The sequence below is a fragment of the Notechis scutatus genome, chromosome 6, assembly GCF_049901735.1.
Source record: "Notechis scutatus isolate UNSWTSFEM ecotype Mainland chromosome 6, rNotScu1.2, whole genome shotgun sequence".
NCBI classification, from domain to species: Eukaryota; Metazoa; Chordata; class Lepidosauria; order Squamata; family Elapidae; genus Notechis; species Notechis scutatus.
Window position 1 is genome coordinate 37,680,392 of NC_142014.1, and position 15,963 is coordinate 37,696,354.

General features: G+C 32.9%; 1 protein-coding gene across 1 annotated transcript in view; it reads left to right on the forward strand.

Annotated features, from left to right (window-relative positions):
* Positions 1-15,963, forward strand: part of LGR5 (leucine rich repeat containing G protein-coupled receptor 5) — a 94,857-nt gene that overhangs the window by 11,231 nt on the left and 67,663 nt on the right. The window contains 2 exon segments of the mRNA XM_087967998.1: positions 8,990-9,061; positions 14,412-14,483. Of these exon segments, the coding sequence (XP_087824124.1) occupies positions 8,990-9,061; positions 14,412-14,483 (144 nt within the window).

A 15,963-nucleotide genomic window follows, 5' to 3' on the forward strand; every position in this document is an offset into this window, starting at 1 on the left:
CTTAGAGATGACTGTAAAGCACTGTGAAGCGGTATATAAGTGTAAGTGCTATTGCTAAATGTACCATAAACAAAATTTAAAATGCTAGAAACAGATGAGGTTATGCCAGTTTAGTTATTAATCTACTGATGCCTTATATGCAAGTATATTTAAGAACTCTTCATTTTCAGTTGTACCAATATCCTATATCTAAGACAATTCACTTATTAATGTACACCTTGATTTGTCCTAACCACAGATATTTCCAAATGTTGATTAACATACCTACATAGTCCTTCAGATCATACTTGGGGCTACTGAATCATTCTGTTTATAAAGGTTTCTGCATTAGGAAAATGAATGTATTTGTGTAATTGTTGAGACAATAGAAAGTAAAATCATCTCTAAATGATACGTCAGCATTTAATATGTCTGAAACCATAAAAAATAATGTTGGTTCTAAATTGTGACTAGTGCAAGTATTGATTTCCCATGATGTCTAAAATAAGTCACAGTATCATTTATGGCAGTGGTAGTCAACCTGGTCCCTACTGCCCACTAGTGGGTGTTCCAGCTTTCATGGTGGGCGGTAGGGGTTTTGTCCCCTACTTTATAAATCACCATCACTGTGGAACTGGTGGGCGGTTAGAGAAAATTTTACTACTAACAGAGACACAAAAGTGGGGTGTAGGTATAAAAAGGTGGACTACCCCTGATCTATGGTCAAGTGCTATGTTTCTATGTTATGAATACAAATCACTAATAAGGATTGTTTAATTATCTGTCTTTTCTATCACCATTCCCAGCATGGCATATATGAACAATTATGGATTTCTCATTTATAGTACTAAACTGGGATTTGTGTTAGGAATATATCCAGTATTTAAGTTTGTTAATAGTGGATTACCCAGGTAATTGTCTTATTTCCTGAGTTTGTAGGCTACAATCATAGTACACTGACTTCTGATTTATATTAATAGGACGCACAGTTTCTAAAGGCTTGTGACATATTATATAGCATGTAAAAAGCTACGCAAATTGAAGCAATTTTATATGTTCTTGGATTTGTTTTTTAGTTATTCTGAGATATCTGTTTATCAAGAAGAAGTAAAAAGTTCATAGACATGAGCTAGAAAGTTTGTTTCTGTTATATTTGGGGATACCAGGTAATATAAAAACAATTTTTCTCTTTACAGATAAATGTTAAGAAATATGATGGTTTCCCATTCATTTTACACTTAAGAGCACATGTGGGATATTCACCCATGTTTATACAATGGGATTCAACATGATGTGATTAAACTGGTCGCCTTTGTTTATAGTTACTGATATTACTTCCCTTGTTTATACATAACACTAAGCCATATTTTATTTGTTTTTGACTTAGTAATAGTCCATACCTAGAGGGGGAAAGGGTGTTGTTGTTTTACAACAAATGAGAATTTGAAATCAACTAGGAAATAACCAAAAAAGTCAAGACTATCTCTAAGATTCATCCTGGTTTTTTTTTTTTAATTCAGCAAGCCTGAAGGAAAAAAAAAAAAAACAATCCTGACTTGGCATTATGTATGAGCCCAGCGATTTTGTCAGCCTGGTATTGTTTCATTGTATATAACAGACATAGATCCTTATCCACAGATACTTCATAATATCTTGGAACAATGCACTGCCATAGCCTAATTGTGACCCAGTTTAAAAAAGAACAAAACAGATGTGGGGAGGGCATTCTTCATTTTAGAACTAATTGTGCAGCCAAAGACAAACTGAAGTTTCCATCATCATTTATGGGTCCATTCTTGTATTTAATAATGGGTGATCAGAAAACAGTTAGGTTCTAATAAAGAATCTCTTTTCTACACAGATTCTTCTTCTCCCACAAATCTATAGTGCTCTCTCTTCTCTAACCATCTGCAAGTCTAAAGTTCTTCTTTTTACCTCTACCAATTCTGCGTGCTTTCAGAATCCGCACAAACTTAGCAAAGATTAAAAAAACAAAACACATAAGAACCATAAGGTTGTGCTATCATAAGTGTAAAATAAACCAACTTTCTACTAATCTTTTGCTGATTAAGCTATATTGTCCCAAAGATGTTTGTTCAAAAGGCAACTGGATTTTTTGTTTTTCATTGACCCCACTGAAGAAGCCTCTTGGATGGAAGTGAAATGTCTTCAAGGAAAAACAAAATCTAATTGCCTTTTGAAAAAGCACCTTTGGGACAACCATGACCTAAATGACTGAGAATCTCCATGGACATTAAGTTATGTTGTTTTTTGCCATAATAAATGGAACAAAGATCGGACCACATTGCATCCAATAAAAGTAGCTGATTTATTTCATTGTCTGAAAACTATTGTGCTTCCCAAATATCCAAGAAGGCAAAAAAAAAAAAATGGAAGTAAAGTAAGAGATTACACCTTTCACTATATACTATAAAATACAGGGAATATTAAGTGAAGTCACAATCTGATTTTATCTGCAATGGAGAAGAGAAAGCTACTTCCAATTAAGTAAAACTACTTCGTCTTAAGCTACACATAATATAACCTATAATATTTGCTTAACTGGATTTCTTTGTCAGAAGCATCCCCAGACTTCTTTGTTCTCTGCTCTTGGCAAATTGATTAATTGATTGATTGATTGATTGGTCATACTTCTTAACCATCCATCTCCCTCACAGGGGCTCCAATTAAATGTGCACCTTCTTAAAATGGAGTTTATAGAAATCTAACATATCTGCTATGGTTCCATTGTCAAAGATAGAAGGATGTATGTATGAATAGAAGTTAGATGGATGTATTGGATTAAATGGAAACAAAGCTTTTATAAAACAACAAAGTACATTTAAATGTCACTCCTCCCTTTTAAGATAAGAGACAGAAACTATAAGAAAAATGAAAGTTAAATGAGAAATAAACATTTTGTGGCTCAGAATAACATTTAATCTTGAACATACACATTCTCATTTTAAAAAATGTGGCACATTGAGTTTTTACTCATAGCTCTATACTGGGAAACATACCAAAAGCTTAAGTCCAAAATAGGTGTCATAAAATTTATAACCACAGGAAAAAATAATTCCAAAGATCCAGTCCCAATGTCCCATCCACTTGTATAATTACCATAGCCATAGTATGTAAGCCCCTGTCCCTGTAGTTCTTGCTGTACTTCCCAATCATATCATGGAAACAAGTGGAGACAATTGTCTATCCACAAATTTTAAATCTTGAGAGTTCTGATTTTTATTATAATGAAGGACTAAAACATCACTACATTCTCTTACAACTGTTTTTTTCTTGGCTTATGGTCTCATCTCAGTCAGCCAATTTAGTGACTATAAAAGATTTTTCCAAAAGTGAAAAAGAAATGCAAACCCTTTTCACCACCAGACAGCCACATGTTAAAACATATTTTTCAGTTTATGCCTTTCCACTAAAGCAAACTCCCTAGCTAAAGACCACCCAGGAATACTTTAAAAAATTACACGACAACTATTGTTGGAAAGGTATTTTATTCCCAAAAGCATGAGCTACTAATGAACAAAAATAATTATTTATTTTTATTCTACCAAGGGTTTTTAGGTGTAATGGATACTATAAAAAAGCATCATTAGTTGTGCAGCCTTATTGCAAATTATATTTTAGTATCTTAGTACTTGTATCTATGATATCTTTATAACAATAACAACAAAATTGTTTTGTTTTATTAAGTTTTATTTGTAAATATAACACATTATCAATATCACTGTCATCACTATTGTGTTATTGCATTGTATATGTATCACAAATTAAAAATGCTAATATTGAGTTAATCCTCATTCATTAAAAATATGTAAGAGAATTTGCAAACTTAATATAACAGAAAAGCAGAAGAGTCATGACTCACTCAGAGTAGTTGATGAACTTGATAAGCAAATCTGCAATCTGTATTTTCCCCCATACAACACGACAGAATTATGTGCTTGACTCTGCAGCCCTTGCAGGATCACATCTAGCTGCACCATTTGCATAACATTTCCATGGTCTAACTAGCTTTTCACTCACCATTGCAAATGCTCTTGATGAATAAGGGAAATTGGGGAAGAAAATACCACAAATGCAACAATTAGATAATCACTGAGCTGTGGTTTGCATAAATTAAGTTAGCCTGATCACACTGATGTTCAGATCTTTCAGAGACTGAAAATGGTTTGAGCTTCATATCAGCTTACTTGTTAGTTTAATTTTGCATTCTGCCCAAATGCTGTCTATAGTTTCTATTCTTATATTATTACCTAGCAGTATTTATTTAATATTTATGCCAACTAGATATAATAATGGGCTTTTTGCTTAATGTTTTATACCAAAACAATATAAATACAGTCAAATTATGCATTAAGTTTTGTTTTCTGAAACTTCACTGTGAATTCAGTACAAATGTCTCTGATATAAATAAAATTAAACTGTATTGTTTGTTTATAGTCCAGACAACTTAGCAGACTGTCTTAGAAATTCATTTAACTCATTAGATTTAAATCAACAATCAAGGTTTCTCTGGCTAGGAGGATTAATGTATTGGCATGATTGGGACAGCCAAGAGTAAACATTTTTTCAATGCTGAAGGTTTTTTTCCCCCTTCTTCTTAATAAAGTTTGATGGTGGATTAAAGAAAATAACTTCATCCTGATATCTGTGAATATGGAATATGCAATAATTATAGTAAACTTGAAATATAACTCTGCTTAAAACACAAGCATCACTCAATATAATACCTTTTAATATTTTATTGGGAACAAAACTATAATTGCCTATGCATTGCTCTGAATGCTATTACTTTAAATGGCATGTATGTTAAGAATTTAAATATGAATATGAATGAAGTAAATATAAATAAGAAATATGAAGGTACATGTAAAATAATTTTCACCAGCATATTTTAATAAGGCAAATAAATTAATGTTATAAAAGATATTCATTTTCACCAATAAAGTAAACTTTATTACATTTTAACCCACTCACAGAGCTTTCAGAATCTATTTTTCAGGCGAACCCAAATAAATTCTTTTAAAAGATGGGAAACAATTAAGTTTATTTGACAAGATTGCAATAAAAACTTATGATCAGAGTGCATATCAGTTATGCGTCCTTTTATTGGATTTATTTTTCTTTAGAAAAATGCAGTGACCACTTTGTTGACTGAAGGCTAGTAGGGTTGGACTCTCTGAATCTTAATTAACACATTCAGTCTCAGTGGATAACTCAGTGATACCTTAAAATCTTGCAACTGGACTGTAATTCAGCTAAGTTGATGTGTTATAAGCACTGGCAGGAGAAATAAAGAGAGTTATCAATAGTCATTTTGATTTTTATCTACTGAAGTGAAAGAAGTCAACAATTTTATTTTCAATCTGGAACTGAATTCCGAGGTTTAAATGGATCTAAATATAACAACATACTGCAAGGAGGCGAAATTGATGAGTGGCTAACATCTGGCAGAACCTACCTGATAATGAAAGATCCAACAAAAGAGACAGCACCAGGAAACTATAGCCAATTACCTGCTTCCCAACAACCTTATTAACTGGTGTGGTAACTGATGCAGTCCAACACCATCTAGTAAACAATAAGCCTTTTCCACCTAGGCAGAAAGGAAACCACCCAAACAGCAGAGGAACAAAAGATCAACTTCTAATTGACAAGATGATTCTGGAAAACTGCAAGAGAAGGAAGACCAACCTGAACGTAGCATGCATTGATTACAGAAGGCATTGGACTCCCTGCTGCATGATTGGATAATCAAGTGCCTAGAAATAACAGGAGTCAGTAGAAACATCAGAAGCACTGCAAAAATCAATGGCACAATAGAAGACATGGTTGCTGGTCAATGGTAATAGAATGGAAGAGATTAACATCAAGAGAGGAATCTTCCAAGGAGACTCACTATCCCCACTATTGTTTGTCATTGCATTGATTCCTCTGAATAATCAGGCCATACCTACCAAACATGAAAAACATCTGCTAGGCTATCCCACTGGAAGAGCAGCTCCCTGGTGTGCATTCCTGTGCTGGCACCCACATGCCAGAAACCATAAGTTCAACTGCTCTTCTGGTTTCCAGTGATCCCGTGCGCACGTGCCAGGGAGCTGCTCTTCCGGCTTCCAGCCCTTCCCTGCCCACATGCGCATGCTCCCGTTTCAGCACTCAGTGTTGAAAAGGTTCACCAACACTGTCCTAGAGGGTTTTGAAGATAGGACTGGCTAGAATCTCTATGCTCTATACCTTAACACCACAATGGGTCCTTTGCTAGGTTACTCTCATCTTTGTTTATCCTGGTACTCGCTATCTTAATCTATTCTATAGCCAAGAAAAGATTGCTATTACCTTCATTCTTAGCCTTCAATTGTAAATTATTTTCTAAATCTTAAAACATTAATCTAGATTTTTCATTTTTTTTTCTTTTGATTATATTGAATTATTTAAAATCAAATTTTTATTTCCAGATATAAAGTGATTTTATGGTAAGATCTTAAATTGTTAGTGTTTGACTTTCAAGTTTAATTCTGCCTGTCATTTCTTCTGCTATTCATATGATATATTTGCTATATAAAGTGGCAACACTATATACATTCTTGTTTTATATCTTTTTCAACTAAAACTAGTTAACAAAAAAAAACCTTCTTTTTTATATTGTCTATTCTTTCCATTCTGCATTTTAGGTTTAACTCACTGACTACATGTTCATCTGGCTTTTTGAAAAACTTCATTTATTTCTCTTTATACATAATCAGTTTTTAGAACTGATTATAAATGTTTTTCAGAAGTTAACATCCTGAAATTGTTTGGGCAATGTTCTTTCATACTTTCACAAAAGCTGTCCTTAAAACTGGAATTGTTGCATTTTTCAGTTCATAGAATAATGAGCGTTTGAAGGAAAAATGAGGACCGCATGATGGTGATCTGCTAAATCTAGCCCTTCTTTGAGCTTATTTGCTTCATTCTTCTCACTTCTATGTTTCTGGTTTACTAAAATGTTTTTCCTAGTTTTCAGCTGTACAGCAACAGTGGCTTGGCACTATGACTTTTTATGTCTGGTTATACACTAGATTTTGAATCAATCAGTTTATAGCTGAAAACTGCTTGGATTATGCTATAATTACAGGTAGTCCTCTACTTACAACATTTCATTTAGTGACTATTCAAAGTTACAATAGCATTAAAAAAGTTACTTATGACAGTTTTCAGAGTTACAGGTAGTAACAGGCAGCATCCCATAATCATTTGATTAAAATTCAGGTGCTTGGTAACTGGCTAATATTTATGATGCAATGTCCCAGGGTCACCTTTGATCACTTTTTGTGACTTCCTGACAAGCAAAGTCAATGGGTAAGCTAGGTTCACTTAACAATCATGTTACTAACTTAATAACTGTGGTGATTCATTTAACAACTACGACAAGAAAGATCATTATATGAGGCAAAATTCACGTAACTACCATCTTACTTAGCAACATAAATTTTGGGCTCAATTATGGTCATAAACTGAGGATTACCTGTAGTAATCTTTGTAGAAAAGGGAAAGAGTATAAAATTAGTTTCTGAAGGACTGACTAATGACATAAATGGTTCTTAAATTATCTCCAGAAATAATGCCAGCACATACACTTGTGACAGACCCTACAACCTGTGGGACTACAACTAAACAGTCATATAGTCTTTATTTGAAAAATTAGAAATACTGAATGTAAAATTAGTTTGCGTATTTTTCTCAAAACTACATTGTGTGACTATTCATGATTTATGTCCCACAAACCATTGACCAAATACAATGTTAGTCTGACATCTGAATTTTCTTTTGTTTTCTTGATAATTTATTGCTCACTATATTAAGTCCTTTGATTTCTTTCTATTCCTGCTCATATTAGGCATACCAATCCAGGAAGTGCCATAGTCAATGTATTAGTTTGGTTGGTTAATACATAGCCAATGTATTTAGTACCTGAACAAAGGCAGTTTGTGCTTCTGAAGCCACCTTGCCTTTGAGCAATGAGTCTCATATTTTAGGAAACATGCAACATTTTTAGAATACGTTGCCTACTTCTGAAAACTACACATCCAAGGACTTCCATTTTGTCTAGATTTATTCTATGTTTATTGCTCCAATTCAACAGTGTATTTTATGTATCGATCCAGCAGCTACAGATCATATTTAATTCTGATGACAATGAGCAATAGAACTCCTATTGTCAGTATGTAACAATGTTGTCCCAATGTTGCATCCAACTAATGTCGCTAGTGATTTCTTATAATGATGAAACATAAGGAGGACACAAATGCTACTATATGAAATTCTAGAATGTAATTTTCAATCTAATAGGATATAATGACTGATAAAATTCAAACCTGCCAAGCTTTGAAGCCCAAATATAGAACTAATCTTTAGAATTTCATCACCAAAAATAAAGTGTCCTAATATTTTCCTAATTGATTCATTAGAACAATTACCTCATTTTATATACTACTAATATGTTAACCAATAATTACTTTTCAAGGATACTCCATTATATTCAACTTTATCCTAGGTGTCTATTTTGTTTTTCAGCAATATGAAAGTCCTTGTTAAGCAGTACATTTTAGATTATTTCCTTTCCTGCCCAAAGATACTGTCATAAACCCTGGTATTTTTAAAAAGTATATATTATATTTAAAATCTCTGATATATTTATTCTAAGCTTGTATACAGAATTAGAAAACACTCATTCAGTACATAACATGGTAATAATGTAAGTAAATATTAAAATAATTTTAATAGTATAGAATTATACATGGTATCTTTTAACATTTTGGCACACAGGGCTGTAAACCAAAATATATTTTGTTTATGTTGTTAACAGCAGAAGTTATATAACAACTTAATACTATAGGCTCTGGGACAAGAAATATTTGTATTTGTTGATATTTACAAATTCCTTAAGATGTATTATTTATCAGCTATACATTGCAGTTATATTTCAGTCTTTTTTATTTTTCCTTTACAGAGACCTCAGTATGAATAATATCTCTAAACTGCCCTTGAACTCTCTGCATAAATTCCGCTTCCTTGAAGAGCTGTATGTACCACTGTATCCTTGACTGGCATAGATGAAAATTAAATATATTTCTGGGATTTTCTCTTCTACTTACTTTGAATATCAGTTAACATGACATGAAAAAGCTGTGAGTTTTGACACATACGGGAACATTTAGTTAAAACGCACTTACCCCTCCCTCCTATCCATGCTGGGTAAAATGTTACCATGAGGCTGCAACTTTTTAAAGTGAAGACAGAGCTCCACAAATTAATTTTGTTAACGGTTGTTTAAAAAAAATTAGTTTTTATTTGGATGTACTTAAGCAGCAGGATATTAAAAGTTTGAATGCTGGCTCATGTTTATTAAAATGGCAAGTAAAGTTATAATCAAAACCAAAACCCACTGACTATCAAGGACACTTGCATTCATATTTCAGACTACTAAGTCATCTTGTAATCACTTTTAATTACTGTTTCCTTACTCTTGAACTTTCAGCATCCCTCAAGGCTAACTATTCATCATAGCACCCCATGTAGCTTAGGTTTCTCATTCAGTGATTTGCTCACTTAAATTGAAAAAAATGCTCCAAAACCAAGTTAATCAAACACAGCATCACAAGTGGAATGATGGAAAACATTCAACAAACATAAAATTTGGTTGTAGTAATCAAACATGAAATTAGGAATTTGAAAATGAGGTATCACAAGTATTCAGTAAACAGAGCCAAATTTCTCATCTCTCTTACAAAATTTACTCTACCCTTGGATAGTCACCAATTACTTCTGTAAGATTCAGTATGCATAGAAGGATCTTCATAGCCCATAAAGATGCTGTCCCTATTAGGTGACAGCTGGTCAATATGCCAAACTTCCATATGAAGATCCAGTGTGTATTGCTCAAATACAGAGATTGAGTTTGTTTCATACATCATTTTAAGGTGATCAGTCATATACCAGATTTGAAATCCCATAGTAAGAAGATTGGGGTATTCTTATTACATGATCAATATCCGGATGTTTTGAAGGCAGTAGCAAATTTTATTTATAGCCTTAGTTAATAGAAATTGTTTGATGTCTTCAATGAGTTGTTTATTTTACAAAGTTTCTTCCCTAAATGTGTGTGTGTGTGTGTGTGTGTGTGTGTGTGTGTGTGTTGCTAGATATGTATGTGTTAAGAGTATTTTAATTTTTGTGACTTGGTCTTGGGCTATAAATAAAAAATATATAAATATATAAATAACCTGAGCTCATATTTCTTCATAATGTTAGCTATCTATAGCCTGTGATCCCTAATTACTGATGAGTCACAAAAAAACCATCTATAATTTAAAAATATAATTCTGTTTACAAGAAAAAATGTATCATATTCTCATTTCCCTTTTAAAATGCCAAAATTAATTTTTATTCACTTAAGAGTAGAGTGCTATTGGAATTAGCGTCCCTTGTTTTAGGTGCTTTGTTTTGTATTTTCCTCCAAATGGAGGCTTGAGCAGCTGGTATTAGATAGGCACCCAATTCTATTATAATACAATTTTTATCTTTAAAACACATCAACACTTTCACTGTCTTCTATGAACACTTAGGAACATCCCTGTGTAGAATCTAGCCATTTGCTGCAACCTTAGGGAGCTCAACCCAGTGTATTCTATTATCCTGCAGAGTCTCACCAGTCACTCTCCTACAACTGCATATGAACACCATGTACTGTAGAACTTGCAGGCATGATTGTTTCTACAATTCTGACAAAGAAAGCCAGCAATGTTATTGGAGCTAGTCATGGCACTGTTGAGAGAAACGTATCTGATTTCTTTTCTAAGGCTGAAAAATCACCATCTCAAACAAAAGCAGAATGGGCAAACCTTCAAGCAGTTTTTTGTGTACTGCTATTATTCAATAACTAAAACAGGTGCTATTAGTAGAATAATGCAAAGATAAATTCACTTGAGGAGAGATTTGTTCTTTCTTTCCTTCCCTGTTCCAAAAGAATTATTTGGCAGCTGGTTTCAGATAACAACCATTGTGCAGAGTACGTGACAAATGTTCCTTAAAATGTAATCAATATAACTAAGTTTCATGCCATAAAAAAAGTGGGATGAAGAACTTGTGTGCTTTTTAACATTTCTTTGACCATCACTGAGAAAAAACTTTATAACATTATTATACAACATTTGGTAGGAAAGTACCAGGTTAAGTAAAATAGACATTTACAATTTCCGAATAAAGAAAAATGCTGGTTTATAAAAACTGAAAATTTAAAAAATAAATATTACTCTTTTTATTTAATTGTGATTTCATATACTGCCACTTTTAAAATGGATAAAATGTGTCACTGTGGAAGAAAGGCTGGTTCCAACTGGCTTGCCATATTCGCTATATTGCATTTAAAGGTATCTTAGTCTGTAATGATAACATATAGTATAAGATTGTAATTGCAAGTGCTGTCCCATATCTGTAACCATGATATTCTACTGTTTGGTGGGAGTGTCGGAGAAGAAAAAAGACCCTGCCCTAAACCATGCGGACGGCTTCCAGGAATTCAACATTAAAATATATCTGGGATTGATCCAGGCTGTTTGGAAGTTTTACAGATTTATCTTTGTAAGCCCTATTTGGTGCACAGAACAGCAGCCCAGAATAAAAGAGCAAAGCTGAAAATGAGAAGTAGTTTCCCTTCTTTCTGACAAAGATTAATGGGGATGAAAAGTTCCAGGCTGCTGTAGTGTTTTCAGTGATTGCTTTAAAATGAATGGGTTGCTTGATCTTAATAGCCTGGACAGGTAAGAATTCCCACCAACAGAAGAATGGATTACCACAAACTCCAGCAGTGCAAAAGAAAAAGAAAGGCAAGCTTTCTTTTGATACAGTGCAGAGATAGTGGAGAAGAAAGGAGCTCAGCTTTTAAGATTAGTTAATGTCATTTGATCAAACAGGTGCCAGTTCAATTTTGAGCTTGGAAAAAGTGACCATGAATTAAAAGCAATTATTCTCATTTCAACATGATTCAATTAATATGCAGCAATTTATAAAAAAATAATATGGTAAGTCATCAGGCTAGAAAGTAGGAGCTTATGAATCCCACTTTAGGCGTGAAAGCCAGCTGGGACAGTCACTCTCTCACTGGTTGTATGTTGTGGGGAAAATAGTAGGAGAAATGAGTATTAAATATATTTCCCGCCTTGAATTATCTATAAAAATAATGAAGGTGAGAAATAAATAAAATGCACGATAAATGGGATTCTTTGTCAAGTGGAAAGATGATAAATTATAGAACTAAATTAAAAAAAATAACAATAAAATTTCCAGCAATATTCTCTTTATTGAAAATTCTAAAACTGATCACAATGAAAACAGATTCCTGGATGACATGGTATTAATGCAGATACCAGCTTTTGATGATCTATTCTAAAAATACTGTATAGTTCTCTCTGTAGTGATGAATTGTTTTATATTCTGTTTACAAAGCATGTATATAGTACAAAATATTTAGTTATATTTTAAAGTGCACTTATATTTATCTGTAAGACATGTCTGTCCCAAGCAGGAGGTAATACATTGTAAATATAAGTCAGACTTGATAATGCAAATAAAGGCACTATATCATTGTTTAAAACATTAAAAAGTTAATGAAATTTTATTCAAGAAAATGTAACAGATTCTGAACACCTACTATATAATAAATAATAATGAACTCAACAAGTAAATAGAACTATATTGTAAATAATCCATTAAAAGATGTGTATGGGTACAGAAATGAAAACATGGATGTTCAGCATAATGTATGCCTTTTTTAAGAAACTGATTGAACTTCAAACTTTTATATTTGGAATCTTATAAATTTAAAATAGAACAGAATAAAATGAAAACACTATCAAAGTGAAACCAGATCAATACATAATTAAAATGATTTTATTCCAGTGTTGGGCAAAGACAGAGGAGTTCTATATGCCTCTTTAACATGTAAACATAATGGGAAATTTTTGAGCCAACCATTCTTATTAGCCTATCTTATCTCACAGAGTTGTTGGGATCAGATGAAGGGAGATCTCATGTAATTTGTCTTGACCTCTGAAACAAAAAATGGATATAAATCTAATAAAGAAAAATTATATTTGTACAATACATTTACTGAATAATCAATAGAGAAATTTAAAGGTATAGTACAATGTGATTTGGTTTTGCATGATTCATTGTTTTCTAAAGAACTGCTTATGGCTTTTTGGATTGTGAGAACCCATCTAGTTAATCAACAAAGCATATTTGAAGCTAATTGTGGCTTCATGGAACTTGTAAGCCCAATCATGGTTGGCCATTATGTTTCTCATAATACTTGAAAAGTATATGAATACATATTATTTGACAGCTAACAGTATACAAAATTAACTAATAAATGCTGGGATCCTGTCCCATCGCTCCTGATAATATGGCTTTTAAGTGAATGCATCTCAAAATTCTTCAGGCTAGAGATTCTTGCCATTATTCTTATAACATCTATGGCAATCTATGGATTGTAAAATCACAGTCAACTATTCAAGGGCTAAGGCATCAAGTTTATTCCAAGAAATTTGAAAACATTCTAGCATAAATTCCAGTGCATCCAAAATGTTGTTGCTGTTGTTTAAGATTCTTATGGGTACATAAAGTTCTGAAGAGTAGACATGAAGAATATAAAGGCTTTCTCATTTTGATAGATAAGCCAATGAGATAACTTGATTAATGTTACATCAATTGAAGATAATAGGCCAGGCCAACAGGGCAGGCTGTAAACCAGACACACTTCTATTTTCTAGCAAAGGAAACAACTTGGGAATTAAGCAGGAAAAGCTGTAAGAGGAATGGCAATCCAAATCCAAAACTATGTTGTTTATATAAAAAAGACAATGTAAGAATGATTGTGAAGTTTTAAAAAGAGATTATTTTTAATTTTATCTCTTTCTGCCTGTTAGAAAGGAAGTGTTTATATATTGATTGGAGCTCATTTGCTTATGTAAATTCAAAGCTAATGAAGTTTCTACTTCAGAAAAAGTGCTTCCTCTGACTATGTTTGTGTCTTGTGGAAGAACTATAAAGTTATCATAATAATATACAACTAGTGGATCATCCACAGTCGACAATGTTGAATTATTTGCTACTGAAGCAGAACAGATTGAACAATTACACATGTAACATAAACTAGATTTATTGAGGCAAACTACATTTGCCCAGCTGCTTGTAAATGGACTGTAGAGTTACAGGATGTTTTGCACAGAACATTAATTATGACAAAACAGAGCTCTTAAACAACTACTTCTGGCTCTCTGGTGGTTCCAACACTGCTGTCTTAAACATTTTAACATCCAAATTAATTCCACATGAAATGAAATCTGTTTATCTTTTATCTTTTAACCCTGTAGGCGTCTGGCAGGAAATAGCTTGACATATATCCCCAAAGGAGCATTTGCTGGACTCTTTAGACTTAAAGTATTGTAAGTAAATTATAGTATTGTTTTATACGTTTTAGGCTATGCATTAAAATCTGGGGATTTATGTTAATTAAAGCACACTGTATTTAAAGCTAAAATATTGCTTTGATAAGGTCTTTATAATAAAAGATGTCCTTACTTTCTTAAAGAATTTTCCAAAATCAATTTACTCATGACATTAGCATCTTTGAACAATATCAGAGGAAATCTGATTTTATATAAATGGTTGCTTCTTTAACTTTTAACAAAGGATATGTTTTATTTCCAAAATAACATTCTATTGATAATTCTGCTGATGAAAATATTAATTTTTATTTCCAGTTTCATTTTTAATAGGGAAAATAGAAAATGATCACATTCATTACTATAACATAGTAACTAGACTGTAGATAATAACTTTTTTGTCTTTATAGATACACTCAGTCTAGAAAAAATATTGTTATTTTTGCTTGAAGCTATAGAATTTTTTTTTACTTTCCTAGGATTGTCATAATTTAATTTATGACCCTAAATTAACACTATATATATAGTGTTAATCTGCTTGCACTGGCACAAAGCCGAAAGCACCAGCCTGAGGATGGCGAGTGGGACCTCGCTGAAACGTCGCCAAGATACTCTTAATCTTACACGGGAAAAGACCCGAACACACCTAGACCTACATACCTGTACCCGTGAAAATCTATGAAAACAAATACATACATACATACATACATACATACATACATACATATATATATGTGGATCTTTGGTTATTCTGGTTTTCTCCCGCGTAAGATTGGAAGTATCTAGGCAACGTTTCGATGAAGTCTCATTCATCATCTTCAGGCTTGTGTCTTCAGCTCTGTGCTTCTCAGAGTGATGTGAGCTTGCAGCTGCTTCTTCTTTTTAACTGCTAGTGGGGGTGTGACTTGATTGGGTGGGGGCTTGGCTGTGTTCTGATTGGTTGGGGGTTGGCCATGTTCTGATTGGCTGGAGGTGTGTTCTGTTCAGATGGGGGCTTGGTTGTGCTCAGGTTAGTCTTAGTTGCTGGGGGATTTGAGCTGGTGAGCTGTGATCTTGCTGTTTGGCTTCGAGTTCGTGGTCGAAAATACCCGAACAAAGCTGAATGCCATATATATATATATATATATATATATATATATATATATATATATATATATATATATATATATGTGTGTGTGTGTGTGTGTGTGTGTGTGTGTGTGTATGTGTGTATGTGTATGTGTATGTTATATATATGTTATATATATGGTATTCAGCTTTGTTCGGGTATTTTCCCACGTCATTATAGTTATATATGTTATATAGTATATATAATAGTCATATAGACCTAGCATTTACAAGCATCTTGCATTACTAAAGATTATCCCATAAACTGCATTAGATAAGGAATTTGATATTTGGTAAATGCTATATCAATAGCAGCATTCAGATGTATCTCACAAATCTATCATAGCAGATCTTTGAAGGGACCAATATTCAA